Below are 16412 nucleotides of genomic sequence, written 5' to 3' on the forward strand. Positions count from 1 at the left end.
GCAAACAGTTTGCTCTAGACCAGGGGTAGTCCTGCAGAGTTTAGCTTCAACTCTAATCAAGCACACTTGAACAACTAATCAAGGTCTAATGAGTCACCTGAAAACTACAGGTAAGCAAGGTTTTATCAGGGTTGGAGCTAAAATCTATAGAACCGACACTGCCGACTCCTTCACTAGACATTTTAATTTTGATCAAGTCAGCAAAAACTGCTTTTCAGATTAGATCCTTTGCTTTAGTTCATGCTCTCAACACACCAAGGCAGCCTAGGCCAATCCCTTCAAACTGTATTAAAAGTCCGCCATTGCTAGATTCTCTATAAATGTTGCATAATAAAGAAAAACAGACGGCCAAGTATGACAGGTAGATGAAAGCAGTCTCACAAGAAGCCAAAATTCAATATGGTGTCCCACAAATCAGTTAAAAAACAAACTTTCCAGTGCACAATATCTGAATCACGATATAAGGATAAGTTAAAAGAAATAAAAGTGTTGTTACCTTTAAGAAAAGCGGACACTGGTTCTGTGCCTGTGGACACGCAGACCAGAACCAGTCAGGCAGTGGACCCGCTTTAGCTGTGGACACAAAATAGCCCAGAGCTAATGGCTGCTGGAGAATATTGGGAGCTTCTTCATGAGACTCCATGCGGTCTGTAGTTTGACCCTGAATAGGACAACAAAAACAGAGATGAGCTAAAAGCAACAGAGATGATGTTAAAAATACACAACTATAAGCGTGTATTTATGCATGTACATATTTAACATTTATCAATATGATCAAGTTAATATTTAGTTTTTCTTGGAGGGGGGTTGCAGATGATTTCCTTTTAAAGACAGTCCTTCCAGAAAAACTGAGTTTTTTGTGATTGTTGCGAGCAAAAATCCTTGATCTTGCGGCACGTTTCTTAAAAAAATTAGATGGAATATGCTGGATATTTTTGAAATTGTGGAAACTTGCCAAAATTGCGGGAACTTGTTTGGAAAATGTTTTAAGCTTTTCGTTGATGTTCACATCGCATAATTACGTCACTTTCTTTTTTTTTTTTTTTTTTTTTTTTTTGGGCCATTTTGCCTTTTTATTGATAGACAGTAGATTTTTAGAGACGACAGGAAAGTAGAGGGTGGAGAGAGGGGTATGGGATCGGCAAAGGACCTCGAGCCGGGATTCGAACTCGGGTCGCCGGAAGTGCGTTTGCACCATATGTCGGAGCGCTGCCCACTACACCATTGGCTCCGACGTCACTTTCTAACATTCCCATGACAACAGGGGACATGGCTGCGCATGTGTGAAGTAAATGCAACATTTTTCAACTTTCTGCTGAGATATATATGACTTTTTGCTACGAAAATGTGTTGATTATGAAATAATGCAAGCCCGCATATTTTGCGTGCAGAAATCTGCAATTTATGCTGCGAAAGTGCGGCGTATTTCAATAAAATGCGGCCCCCGCATAAATATGCAGATTTCGGCTGATTTTGCATGGAATCATGCGATCGCATAATCAAGTTTTTCTGGAGGGACTGTAAAGAGGAAGGATCTACCAGAATGTTCATGCTATATATTTCCATGCTTTCTAAGCATCTGCCAAATGTAAATGTTAGTGTAGATTGACTTCTTTAGGCTTCTAGTGTACCTTGCTCCCATCTCCTCCATGGGGGTATTGGGAACCCGGTGAATGGACTGGGGAGGTCGTGGGTGAGGCAGGTAAGATATTTATGAGGTCTGGATCAACCAGATCATTCTCCTGCTCCAGTAGGTCAAAGATGCCTCCAATTGCGTCTGTTGGATCTAGATTAAAAAAAAATGTATTATGCATTTTTAATTGTAGTATTTCTATACAGTTTTTGCTATAATAAAACAGCAGCAGCTCCAGTTTGATCAAATCTTTATATCTGATAGGCATTCCCAGCACAGGCAGCAGGTTACAAGTTACAAATAGGCATGGGCCGGTATGAGATTTTGGCTTTATGATAACCTTAAGCAAAAATACCACGGTTTCACGGTGTTGCAGTATTGCCATTGCAACACTTAAATGTGTGTTATTTTCAAATATCTGCATATACAAACAACAACCTTTCAACTGGCCACAATACATTTTATTTTTAAGCAACAAACAACATGTATGCCAGGCAAAAATAAGGCCTTAAATTATAATAACTTTCAAAAAATTATAAAATTAAAATATTAATTAAATGTAAACATCAAATCAATTACATGACTTAATTATTTAACTTAAAATTATTTAACCTACGTTATTAGAATATGCGCAATATGTTTTGTCACTCACCATTGCCGGTGTTGAGAGCAAAATCGATGTTCTCGTTATGGAAGTTCGAGCTGTTGACTTGCACAAAGGCTGAGGTGGGGAACACCAGGATGTGTGTGCAAGACGTATCCTGCGGAGTGCTTAGCTGGGACGTTTGCATGTTTAGAGTCGTACTGCGACCGAACACCGAACCTGTTGACACAGAGTCTGGAAAAAGAAAAAGAGACGGAAAATATTAAAAACGAGAAAAGTTCAACAATAAAACAAGGATGTGTGGACAGACGACTTTCATCAACGAATTTAGTTTGACTGAAACAAATGTAAAGTCAAACTGTTTGTTACAATATTGAGTTCCTTGCATAGGCATCCAAGTAAGAAAAACCTCCGTTCCTCTTCAAGTACTACGAGTGATGGGTAAAATCCATTAGATCCAATACATCATGATACTATGACAGAATGAAGCTTTCGTCAAATAAAGCCATCGATCTTCAGTATCATCACACCAGCCCAGGAATCAATAGGAGTGTAGAAAGGTGTTTTATGAGATCGAGACACACACACTAGAGTGTATATCAGATAGGGACAGCAGAGACATGCGTTATGACACACTGAGGCTATCAATCACGTACCCGGACAAAGAGACGCATGACTACAGCAGTGCAATGTTATTTTTGAAGTAAAATTCTTACATTTCCTACACTGCAACACAAAGAAAATTAATTCAAAAAAACTAGTGATGAGAAAAAGAATCCAACATATGATTGAGACACATGCATGCCATACGGAGAGAAACTGGAAGTGTGATCTTACCTGGCATTATGACAAATGAGCCCTGGGGTTCCATGGCAACCAGGCAGGCGCTAAGGATGCTGGGAGTGTCAGCTGCCGAGATCCCACACATTCTACAAATTTCCTTCAATTTCCGACACACGGACTGCAAATTCCGACGGCTCAGTAAAATACTCCAGTCTTGATAGAAAAGATTTTTCAAAGATTAGGAAGTTTTGCTTAACTAGCAAGCAAAATTCTCACATAGGGAAGTTTGTATTTTTACCTCGCAACTCTCCATGACCTATTCGTCCGAGCCGGCCAATCACCACTCTCCATGGCAATGATGTCATCTGAACCAAACTCAGGCACCACTCCCAAAGCTTCTGCAGGCCCAGCCTGCGGGCGGAGCCTTTTTTCCTCCGTGCTCTAAAATGACAAGCAGACAACATTAAAATTTCTCAAATGTAAAATATTGTAAAGTTTATTTTATGTCATTTATAGCTTTAGGAGTGAATTTTTTGTTCTTGAGAATGACTCACCTGTTGGGTACATCTATGCTGATGATACAGGTCTCCAAAATCTCTCCAAACAGGTCTGTGCATGTGGCCAGCAGCCATCTCTGGTCATGTGACAGGCAGTAGCCCACAAACAGTACGTTGTATTTTTGAGACGCCTCTCCAAAAGTCTCGCCCAGCTCTGTTTGCTTGTCTTTTGTGGGGGCCAGTATGAATGGCGGCGTGTATAAACGTATACACTCCGGTCTCTGTTGCAAAAGATCAAATGTCAAAGGTTAAGACTGAGACAATTTAGGTTGTATTTACATAAACAAGATTAAGAAGAGGAGACAAGTGGATTGCCACAGACTCTAGACTTAACCGTAAAGGGATAAAACTCGAGTACCCCCTCCCAAAATGTTTTAGATGTCTCCTTATTATGAAACACCTGATTTAACTTATCCACTTGTTATGCTGCGTTCACACCAGCTGCGGTAGAGGCGTCAAGCATGAGTGATTTCAATGTTAAGTCAATGTAAAGACGCATTTACGTGCGCCTGGAGGTCTCATAGTGCGAATGAGGCGTTTAACGGTAGACGTGAATCCGCCTCATTCGCGTGTCTAAAATCGCGCCATGTTAACCAATCAGGAGCTTGCTCTAGTAGTGACATGATTACAGGAAGCGAGCAGAGTCGCAGAAGCCCCTCCCATGATGCGAATTTGACGAGAATGACTAGAATTTTATGCGCAAATGAAGTGAGTAAACTCAAAATGTTCAAGCGTTTTGCGCCTCTACAGCGTTTGGTGTGAATCCAGAATTAGGGAGACCTGTTAACCATTCTTGAAGTAGGTAAATGAGCTGAATCAGGTGTTTTAAATAAAGAGACATCGAAAACTTTCTGGGAGGGGGTACTCGAGGACAAGGACTGGGAAGCACTGTCCTAAAGTATACCGGTCAACTACATCTCGTAAACACGCCTGTCTACAGTCTATAGGAGCCTTTATGGTAGCCACAACAAGGCACACATCAACATAACCCCTTTTTCCCTAAATTCAAATAAAAACCCTACCAAGTAGTCCCATCACTTTCAAGAGTGGCAGGAAGTGGTGAACAGTACTACCAAGGGCAAAGAGAAAATTGGATTTTACGAATAGCTCCGCTAAGAAAGAAGCGCACATGAAGTGTTCGAATCCCTCTGCAAAAACATGCAAGCCGGATCCCATTAGGGAGGTCTCACAGAGCTGCCCAAGCAGATAATGGAAAGAGAACTGTTGGGTTGTGCGAGTCCCCTTTGGTTTTGTTCCAGGACACTGAGGTCAGTGTAACAGTCTCCACACGTCACTGAGTTCTCATACAGCACGAGAGCTGTTAAAGAGTCTGAATGGGATACTGGTTTGGAAGATCTGTGGAGGTGGTCAGAGGCACGGGAGGGTGGGAGACTCAGATTAGGGCTTTTGGTTTTGACACCGTTGCCCCTTTATAGACATGGTGCATGATTTTAAAAAAATCACTTGGAAAACGGAGTCGAGCAGAGTACCAAAACACACTTGCGGCCAATCAGCAGTAAGGGGCATGTCTACTATTGTATATGTGTGGGGCGGGTCTATCAACAGAAGGTCCAGATTCTATTGGGGTAGGGGCGTGTTTGTTTTGGTGATTTTTCAAATATCAACATTGGCTTTAAGAGGGCTGAGCGACAAAAATTACAATTTTGTTCTTCAATTATCCATCTGTCATTCACAAGCTTTACGACAGAAACAAGACACTTTAAATCGGTACGCTGCCATTTTAGTGAATAACTTTAATATCGCCCCATTAAAATAACATGAGGTTGAAATAAATGATGACAGCGCTGGGTAAATAACTTCTTAACCATTAAATTAACTGGAAATGCAGATTATATAATTTAATGGTTGCATAACATTTGTTTAATTGTGCAGTTACAAAGCCCTCTTTCAACCTTTTTATAGAAAAGATGCCCTTACTAATAAAGCACCTAAGAAAAACTAATGTGTTTGTCCCATTAACCTCAAAAACAACTTCAAAACGCATCGGTGCTATCATTCCTCAAATGAGGAAAATCAGTGTTTAGAAGTTTCAATGTAGTACAGATTCAGCAAACTCACGTTACATCATTTATGTTTCTGCTCTCATGATTTTTTTACAGGAAACCAGCAAACACTCCTGCACCAACCGAGCTGCTTCAGTATTTATGAACAACATGACGAAACTCTGTGAAACACTGACGCTAGACCCTTGCTCACCTCTGGGTTCCTGAGGGCGGTGTCAAGGGCGAGGCCAGGGCCAAAACCAGTAAGTGACTTGACATTGGTGGAGACTGGGAGTGGTCTTCTGCACTGGGTGAAGACAGAGAAGGCCAGAGACTTGAGGTGCTGGGCGTAGAGGTGCCTCTCTTCGCTCCTCACAGGCTGGAGCAGGTATTGACAAGGGACAATCTATCGACAAAAGGTCCACATGTTTAATAACAAATCTTTTTACATTATCATTGTTGACCAGTTTTAGTCAAGTTAGCAGTACATTCACATTTATTCATTTAGCAGACAGCTTTATCCAAAAAGAAAAAGTCTTTAAACATAGTCCTGTCACCTACCTGTACAAAAACTGAGTTGCGAATGTGAGCTGGAAGGGCCTGCAGCATCTCCAGGTAGCAGCGTAGAAGTCCCAGAGTCCACACACTTGACTGTGACGTCCCTGGCTCCGCCTCCTCATACGAGAAGGGGTCTATGATATAGATCATGATGGCAGGTGGGTATGTGATGGCGTGGGAGTCGCCATCGGTGGGAACGCCGACCTTTTCTCTTTCCATAGTGCTGATGGAAGAGGAGAACAAAGGTCAAATAGAGTTCACATTCATGCATGTGTAGTTTTGGGTTAACATAGTATCTGATTTAATGCAGCGAGATACACAGATAAGTTACATAATCAATGATTATGTTTATGGTTTGATGTTAATTTGATAGGACTTGAATCAAAATAAATGGATATATGATGCTGACAGGAAACCCCAACAAAAGTGCTTATTATCTGTACCTCTCTGGTGGTTCGGATGGCCCCTGAGTCTGGCTGTTGACAGCTGAATTGTCTCCAGAGAGGCTCGAGTTCTGGGTGACAGCCTGCTGGCCCAGAGCCCCAGACTGGGAGCCATTACCTTGGACTCCTCCCATGCTCGTAAAAGGAGGGAACGAGCTGGGCTTGGCAGACTGGATGTTGCTGCCCTGAGCGCCTGAGGAGGGGGTGTTATTGGTGGTGCCTGGCAAGCCTGAGCCATTGTTGCTGGCAGCACTGTTGTTGTTGTTGAGGGCGGAGCTTCCAGGGGCCATTGAGGTTTGGGAGTTGGTGGAGCCTGAAGATTGTGAGGAAGAGGTTTGTGTGGAAGAGGGGGCGGGGCTTGGCTGAATAAGGAGGGAACTGTCCAGTGACTGTGCAGCCAGGTATGGAGCTGCAGAAAGGAATGGACAGAATATCAGACATGGCAATTACATTCTGTATGACAATTTTACTGTAAGTGTCGATAACTATCGTGGGATCTTACCAAGGTCATGTCTGCAGACTTGTGCGAAGAGCTTAAGTTTGGCATACGCATCACTGCTGCCACTAGCAGCTTTCAGGAACCAATCACTGACTGGTTGTTCGGCAAACTTTTTGGCAGCAGCCCCTCCCACCCTGACAATGCCATCAGCATGCAATTTGGAGATTGGTCGATGCTGCCCGAGCTTACAAGACTGTTGGACAGAGAGAGAGAGAGAGAGAGAGAGAGAGAGAGAGAGAGAGAGAGAGACATTAACATAAAACAATGCATGCTGGTATATCTTAAGACATCCTTGTGTATTAAAGGGGACATTTCACAAGACTTTTTTAAGATTTAAAATAAATCTTTGGTGTCTCCAGAGTACGTATGTGAAGTTTTAGCTCAAAATACACCATAAATAATTTATTATGTCATGTTAAAATTGCCACTTTGTAGGTGTGAGCAAGAATGTGCCACTTTGTGGGTGCGTCCTTTAAAATGCCAATGAGCTGATCTCTGCACTAAAAGGCAGTGTCGTGGTTGGATAGTGCAGATTAAGGGGCGGGATTATCCCCTTCTGACATCACAAGGGGAGCAAAATTTCAGTGAACAGTTTTTTTACATGCTTGCAGAAAACAGTTGAACAAAACAAAGTTACTGGGTTGATTTTTCACATTTTCTGGGTTGATAGAAGCACTGGGGACCAAATTATAGCACTAAACATGAAAACAGATTTTCATGATATGTCTGTCCTCTTTAAAATGACTGTTATCTGATCACTGTGTGGTTTACATTGTTACTCATGGAAAGACAGGAATTTCTCTGTGAAACCTCAAGTAAAGCTTGGCACACATGATGACCTCTTACCTCATAGACCGCCGTCAACTCTCTAAAGAAGGTCTTGGCTCCACCGAGGAGAGCATCGCTGTCCGGGCAAAGGACCAGATATCCAACGTCTCTCGGAGAGCCGAAGGGATCCAGCAGAAGCTTTTCCCAGTATGGCAGGCCGAAGGGAGAGAGCACAACAAAGTCAAACTCGTACCCAACCAGGAAGGTAGGAATGGGCAGAGGCTCTGGAGACTCATCAGTGCCTGGAGAGAAAAGAAGAGAGAAGGTGAGTGAGTGATGACAAGGTGTGCAGAAGGATATACATCACTAAGCATAAGTCAACAACAATAATGATGGACGGGTGATTCAGCTAACATTTGGCCATTTTGACATTAGTCTACATGACTAACAGAAGTTTGAGTCAGCCTTGTAAATGGACATTGCACATTTTCTGGAATATTTAAATAAATGCTGTGTGAAATGTGTGCTTGTTAGTTTTAGATATTTTGCCACTATAAAAGAAAACAGCACCTTATGCAATTAAGAGACACACAACTATTGTGTAACTAAATACAGGGGCTTTAGAGAATACCAAGGGCCCTTGGTTCTTACCGTAAGACCCTCTTCCAGCCATCTTGTGAAACTGCTGCCATGTGAGAGGCCCCTGGACGCCCCAGGAGCGGACAGTCCTCTTCTTCTGGATGGCATCCTGAAGAACAGGCTGAAGAGAGAGGAGGACCCTTAACACGTCTTGTGAGCACAGACCACTTACGTCCACTGCTGTAGAGAGAGAAAGAGAGAGAGACGTTAACATAAGTAAACATAAACATAAGTAAACACTTACTATAATGTAAATGTCTGTCTTTGTTTACACTCATGGGGGGAAATATGCCAGCCTAATGTATATTGTACATGGACGTGCAAACAAACATGTTTTAATCTCTCACCATTGTGTTTGGCCCAATGGTGCAAACACGTGCTCTTCACCAGCGCCTCATCCACTTTCCCACCAGACATGTTGTCCATGAACTGCCTCCCGTGTTCTAGAGCCAGGTAACAGTCGTTGTGAAAGTCCCTCTCCTCTACACGCACACACGGTGGTACGATGACGCCCCCTGGCCCTTGGGAAGACAATTCCTCAGGGTCGGATCCCAAGATAGGAGAAAATGGATTAGTGCACTGATCTTGCAGAAGCAAGATGACCTCATCCGGGACGCGATCCTTGGTTCCTTCCCCAGTCCTCTCCAACGACATGCTCCGTAACGTCTCGAAGCGTTTTTCTGCTTCCTGGCTGACAACCGAACCTCGGCCGATGATATCCAGCTCATCTTCTAGGAAAAGGCCGGAGCCGTTACCGTAGCGCCGGTTGACAACAGCGCTGAAGCCGCAAGTGCAGGGGTACTGGGCCTCCATGCTGGGGTCGCTGATGTAGACGCCCACGTCGGCACCTTTGATGTTCATGTTGCAGACGCAGATGCAGCAGCTGTCAAAGCTGCAGTCTTTGAAAAGGTTCATGACGGATTCCGAAAGGATGAGGTTGACGTAAAGGCTGTGGGCTTCGGGGATTGATGGGACGGTCGCGGGCTCCACGGAGTTCAGCGGCCTGCAGGTGGAGGGCGTCGAGGCTGGCGAGTACAGGTCTGAGTTCTCGTATTTGAGAGAGCCTTGGACGCTAGCTGGGCCTCTTGGAGTCCGTGGCGTCCGTGGGGTACGTGGAGTGGGAGCTGAGAAACGTGGCGTAGCAGGGGACGGGAGGATATTCGTCCCGCTGTTGCTGGGTGGGGCACTGTTGGACAAAAAAGGCGTGTGGGTCTGGATGTACTCTGGTTCCATTGTACTGTTTTCACTAGTGTGAGAAAAGATTGAAAAATGGTTAATTCTTCCGCCACGGTTTTGCTTTATTAAACATCAGTACATGCATTCTATCAGAAACCTTTGAGTTGTCTCTCGTTAATTTCGACTATACAAACATATTAGCAGTTGATATAACAAATTATGGTAGACCGTTATCATGAGGTGCTGTACTGTACTGCTATCCTAAAAAGACCTTCGGGAGGGAGAGAGAGAGAGAGAAAAAAACTATTTTTAGACAGACGATCCAACAGGCAGCTGTGCAAGAAATGAAAGCACAGCTTGTGCCACATAGACTGTGTTTATGTGTGTGTGAGAACACAAAGTGTGGCTCCCGGTGGCCTTTAAAAACAGGCGGGCGTGTGAAGGTCCCCCGTTTGATAACATGGCCCTCCGTCGCAGCTGCTGAGGGTTATAAAAGAAGCCTGACCAGCTCATAAAAGAGCTTTCGGACTGACTTTAACAAACGTAGACTTTACAACTAGACTTATCACCCTGTCATCGACCATTCCGAATCCCCCCCACTCGACTTCGCACATTTCACTGAAATCCCGCCGTCACATATGACATCCAAGAATATGCTGTTCTTTGAGATTATGCGTGAATAGGTTGTAAAAATAGGTTTTTATTTGATTCTTTTTTTTATCCGCTTTGATATTGCTGCAGTGCAAAGAGAAAAATAAATTTAAACAGCATGACTCAAATCTAACAAAATGAAAGCGCATAAGTCAAGTTTACCCTGACACAGGTTCATAACATCACAAGAAAAAAGCGATCCAGTCAACGAGAAGATAAAAAACCAAGTGTGAATAACAATCAGATGCGGCCGTCTGAGCAAACACCAGCTATTCAAATAAACTGGTCGATGAGAGAAAGCAGGTTTAATCTGGACAGTAATGAAGATCTGAGATAGGTAGCACTAAATGTAAGAAAACAGAAGGATAAGGGTAGCAGATAGATTTGACAGTATAATTATCAGAGCGTTAACACCTGCTGTTTTATTCTTTATCTGCCATTATTAAGAACAAGAGGTGTGTGGGTGTAAATATCTGAAGCAACACGTGATTTGGAGTTCACACAAGGGATACTTGTTAACTCAAAGCTTCACTTTCTGCAAAGCTGCTATGAAACAAATGTGAACTGGAAAGCAATATAAAAATCAAACGGCATAAAATATTAGAGATCTTGGGCGAATCATATGAAATTGAGAAAGTCTGTGGATCATTAAAATCAAAAGAAAAATACATTGAAGCTTATGTAAAGGGCCATTAAGACATTTGCATGATCAATGAAGTGCATTTCTCTCCCAATTGTCAGTAGCACAATGTTAAAAAAAGCATATAAGCATTATTGCTTTACTCATTGGCTATGTTTACATGTACAAAATTGTCAATCCGACTGAATTTAATATGATTGAAGGTTACGACAATACAGTTTACATGCACCCTTAACATTGCAATCTGATTAAAATGTTTGTTTACATGTACATTCTATATAATCAGAACTTCTGCGTGAGCGCACAGCCAGGGTTGCCAGATTCACATATCAAAACCAGCTAAATGGACATTCAAAACTATCTCAAAAGCATCCCAATTAATATTCACACCCCAAACACCTATAACTAATAAACAAAATTCTTTCATCAACTGGTGAAAACAGTTAAACCGTAGCCCAAATCTAAACTCGAAATAAAGCAGAGGACTTGGCAACGCCACCCAGTGCGCGCGTTTCTTTGACAAGAATCATGTGATACATAAATATGATTTAAATATAACACGTGAACTAGGGTTGTGCCGATAGACGATAGTATCGTGTATCGACGATCTTCAGACATATCGCCAATGGCAGGCTTTCATGGCGATAGTCACGACGATAGTTGGCGAATGGTTATTATTATCATCATAGTTTTATATTAACACCCACAATACATGCTTTTCCTCACATGAGGGTTTGGCTTCACTTTACGTGGAGAGCTTGTAAAGAGAGAATTCCTTCTTGCACGTACCTGCATTAATGCGCGCGTCTTGGTCTCCTTCTACCACTAAATCCAGCGCGCCGCGTCATGAGCAGCTGCGCTTCTCTCTGTCTCAAGTGCACGTGCTCTCGCGTCTGTCGGAAGTCTAAACATAAACTAAAGTAGTAATCCTTATGTATTTGTTCAGTTTAAGGCGTTTCATGCGAGCTGAGGCAAACTTTACTTTTTGTTTAAAATATGACCCGCTGCATATTAGCGCCTCTCTCTCACTCTCGCGTACGTGCAGAAAGCTGCGCTCTGTCCGAAGTCAGATCACTAGGTGTTAATCCTGTTTATTATATGCATGTCAATGAGTTGTAGAAACACGTCCCTCGTGTTTAATATATAATTGTGTTTAAAATATGATCGCGTTCCGCTGGACTGATGCGTTTAAAAAGGCACCTCATGAGAGCACCACTGCTTGACACGTGTAGTCTTCTGCAACAGCACTAAACCAATGCATTGAATTGTTTATGTGCGCGCACGTGTGTGTGCGTGCGCAGATGCATGTTTTTACAGTTATTAAGTAATCATGATAGGGTTTTAATGACGCGCTCGCATTAATGGCATCAGGTTTAAGAAGGTTGCGGTCATGACGGTGTTGCTCTTGTTTTTTTTTTTTGTCCACACATCAAGTGACTTGTTATAATGAGTAAAAATTAACAAATAAAAAAATGAGTAAACTACTGCCCCGCCCCCCGATAATATCGTGTATCGCCGATCTCACAGGCTGACGATAGGACGATCTGAAAATAGGGCATATCGCCCAACACTAACGTGAACTTAAGCACAATTGTTCTGCGCATGTGCACAGTGTATTTTTGCATCCGATTGAGAAAATACTACGATTCACATGTTTACATGCATACTTTTCTCCTGATGATCAGGTCAAAAATCGGACAACACCACCTCTTTCAATACGACTGAAATTTGTATCCGTCCTCAATTGTATTGATTAAGTTGTTTACATGAAGGCTTTTCAATTAGGGATCGACCGATATGGATTTTTCAGTGCCGATGCCGATACCGATTTTTGTTTCATCAGCCTTAGCTGATGACCGATACAGGCTGCCGATTTTCTTGAGCCAACATTTGGCGCCAATACTGCATTTGTTCACTCAATTTACATCATAATAATGACACAATGATTATGCCAAATGTTACAAGTCTCAATTTTTAAAAAAGTAACATGTATAGAACTTAAAAAAACTATAGCTGTTTCTCAATTTCAAGAACGCAAAGAACGGACTTGCGTCCTCGTGGAGATCGAACTTGCCAGGCGACCTCGGAAGAACGAACTCAGAAGGTCGCGAGAACACAAAACGCACTTATGAGAATTGAGATGTGTGCGATCTTCCTGTTGGTCAACTGACCTCTGCCATTGTTTTGCCGCAATGACTTCTGGGGCGTAAAGCGATTTCAGTGCGCAAGTCTGCACTCGATGCATCTTCGATATCAAGAACACATCCGGGTATTTTCACGCGTCCTCTGTACTTGTGTTCTTGAGAATTGGAATGAACTTTGACTGTTAATGATGACGTAGACCGAGGACACGAGAACGCAAGTTCACTGAAGAACGCATATTGAGAAACAGCATATATTTAACAAATAGTAAAAACAGGTGAGGGTGCTATGGAACCATGTTTTGATGTTGTCATGGAAAGGTTGGTTGTTTTTAGTCTCATGACCTGCAATCGCTTGCGGCTTCCAGCAACTCTGTCTGTAAATAATGCCGGAAAAAAATCGTCGAACACGGCAGCCACATATCGGCCGATACACATAAAACTCGCAAATATCGGCCCGATATATATCGGCCGGCGGTCTATGACTATTTTTAATACAATTGAGCCATCAATTAGGGTTGGGCGATGTCCCCATAAATTGGCAGTTGACGATGGTTACGTAAACCATCGCGATGGACGATGATATCGTTAGGTGGGGGGTATTTTAATTTTTCGTTATTATTCGTTATTATATAATTATTATTCGTTATTTTACTTTATTACTTCCACTTAAGAAGAGTTGTGCACTTTTTATTTTAATATATATTTTACATAAATACTATTCTGTACTTAAAATCTATAATTTTGTTATTTACTATCCCAACTAATGTCTCTTTCCTATAGGTTGCACATAAGGGGAAAAAGTAGCTTTAATCCACTGAAGAAGAGTTGTGCACTTTTAAGCACTTTTTAATCTCTTTACATAAATATTTTTTTCTATTTAAAAGCTATAATTTCGTTATTTTACTAACCCAACGACTCCTCCGCGCTTTCCAAATTTTGCACGTAAATATCTGTGCATATGTGCCACCAGTACTCCGTCAGAGAGCGGGTCTTCAGCACCGCGGGAAGCAGCCAGCACTTCAATCCGCAGCTTATTAAAACTAGACAAAGTGAACAGGGCCAGACACATCGAAATTTAAACATGGTTTGTGTATGTAAATCCCGCGTTTCGGTCGGAGTGTTGTTCCCGTTTTCTTGTTCTTGACGTTCGCTGAATTCTGGGTTTATATCCTAATCTGCCGCTTCAGTGCAGTATAGCCTCAATGTAACAATGAGCACGATCTCCCGAGACACTACAATAGGCTACTAATAAATGATTAATATGGGCTGTTTTCTTGTACAAAATTAATTATTTTAAGATAAATGTACAACATGTAAAAAGACAAGATTCTAGCAATGTCAAGATTAGGGATGGGCATTTTCCAGTAACTTACTATTACCAGTAATTTACTATTACTTTTAATATTTAATTTTTCGAATATTTAAGCTCTTAAAGAAGGAATATTCGTTTATTTAAATTATGTTAATTAAGACATGGGTGTTTTGTATTTTTCATTTTGTCATAATTTCACAGAAGGCTTATAATTTAGAAAAAGAAATATCCACAACAAGCTAAACTTATATTCTGTATGTATATATATATATATATATATATATATATATAATGTATGTATTTTTAAGTTGAAAACATTGTAAATATATATATATATATATATATATATATATATATATATATATATATACAGAAAAAAATGCGTTAAAACTTAATGCGGAGCGAAGTCTAGTCAAATCCTTAGTTTCAAGTCGGTCGTTAGTATTAATTCATTACTGTTTGATCTTACATACATTGTATTATACAAAATATTATACACTAACCCCAAATCTAAGCGAAGTTTGAGGACTTGCGAAGTTTAAAGTTTGAGGACTTGACAAAGTAGGCTATCATCATTTAAACAGATTCAAAACACCAAGAGCCCGGAGCAAATGAAAAAACACATCTACATAACCGACTGCTCAGTCGCCATATAAATATCTTCTCAGTTTAGTTTAACATGTATTTTTGAATAAAGAAAACCGTATTTATCCTACCTGCTTCGGTGAAAGCCCGTTCTTCTGACTAGATACAATAATGCCGGTGCTGCGGAGAAAACTCTTTCTGATGGTGGTTATCCGATAAAAACAACAGACGGATTGAACAAGATTGAATATCTGTATTTAACATTATTTTACAAATAACGTAAGCGACTCGATACCTTATTGTTGACTGTGCAAAGTTACTAACGTTAGCTTAAAGGGATACTTCACCGATTTAGCATTCAGCTTTGTATCTGTAGAAACCCGGCAGTATTACTGAATGACCATGTTTCCCTCCATCATTTCCCCCTGAGAGGAGAGATATCTGCATTTTGGTTCTGCAAAAAAGTCCTCCGATGATGCAAAAATCGTCATATTACATCATCGGAGGACTTTTTTGCAGAACCAAAATGCAGATATCTCTCCTCTCAGGGGGAAATGAGGGAGGGAAACATGGTCATTCAGTAATACTGCCGGGTTTCTACAGATACAAAGCTGAATGCTAAATCGGTGAAGTATCCCTTTAATTCAACAACATTTCACAAAGACGGTGCTTTGCTTTAAACTGCCATGTGCAGTTATCCGGTTCATTTTCAAAAGAGCACCGCATATAATAAATGTTCTCCGTTTCATTTCGTTCTCCGTGTCGGTCTCCTTATTAACAAAATAAAGTAGACTTTAACAGAAAGCTTACAAATCTCTCATGATGTGTTGATTCGGGCGGCGGAGAAGCACGTTTGAGCCCTCACTGAGCCAGTGGCCAAATACGGCGCGGCGCGGACAAACCCGGAGATAAAAGGAAAAACGTAAATTCGTCTGCAATCTGCATTGCCAAACAATCAGAAATACATACAAATTAATGTTCATGTATATTTTACATTTAAGTCTGTAAAAGACAGTATAGATGAAGTGAAAAAAGCATTAAATAAGTTGTTACCCTTTGGTGGCACATTAAAAACAAACAAACATTCGAATAGCATTTTTTAAATTTGAATAATTATTGCCATTCGAATATTCGAATATCCGTGCCCATCCCTAGTCAAGATCAAATGCCTGACAGGATATTTTCACAGACTAACACATGTCACGTCTCAGGCATAGACTACAGTATTTAAAATAGCATATATGCATTAGTTATATTTTCTATTTAATTTATAGAGCAATTCACGCAAAGATATTAGGTTAACTATAGTCTATATAGAAGAGAGTAAGTGTATGTCGACTCGCAGCGGAGTGGGGAGGGGGCGTGGCATCACGATGGTGTCTCTCCATCGTGATGTCAGTCAACCATCACGATGGAC

General features: G+C 41.4%; 1 protein-coding gene across 1 annotated transcript in view; it reads right to left on the reverse strand.

Moving 5' to 3' along the window:
* The window catches only part of med13a (mediator complex subunit 13a), a 70757-nt gene that overhangs the window by 3599 nt on the left and 50746 nt on the right, over positions 1 to 16412 (reverse strand). Inside the window, exons 16-28 of the mRNA XM_073874289.1 lie at positions 8835 to 9733; positions 8500 to 8667; positions 7927 to 8150; positions 7084 to 7273; positions 6582 to 6990; positions 6142 to 6361; positions 5795 to 5986; positions 3575 to 3798; positions 3319 to 3461; positions 3075 to 3233; positions 2286 to 2471; positions 1632 to 1786; positions 497 to 661 (exon numbers count right to left, since the gene is read on the reverse strand). Coding sequence (XP_073730390.1) covers positions 497 to 661; positions 1632 to 1786; positions 2286 to 2471; positions 3075 to 3233; positions 3319 to 3461; positions 3575 to 3798; positions 5795 to 5986; positions 6142 to 6361; positions 6582 to 6990; positions 7084 to 7273; positions 7927 to 8150; positions 8500 to 8667; positions 8835 to 9733 — 3334 coding nt within the window. The remainder of the gene's footprint in view (positions 1 to 496; positions 662 to 1631; positions 1787 to 2285; positions 2472 to 3074; positions 3234 to 3318; positions 3462 to 3574; positions 3799 to 5794; positions 5987 to 6141; positions 6362 to 6581; positions 6991 to 7083; positions 7274 to 7926; positions 8151 to 8499; positions 8668 to 8834; positions 9734 to 16412) is intronic.

This window comes from Misgurnus anguillicaudatus, chromosome 12, assembly GCF_027580225.2.
Source record: "Misgurnus anguillicaudatus chromosome 12, ASM2758022v2, whole genome shotgun sequence".
NCBI lineage: Eukaryota > Metazoa > Chordata > Actinopteri > Cypriniformes > Cobitidae > Misgurnus > Misgurnus anguillicaudatus.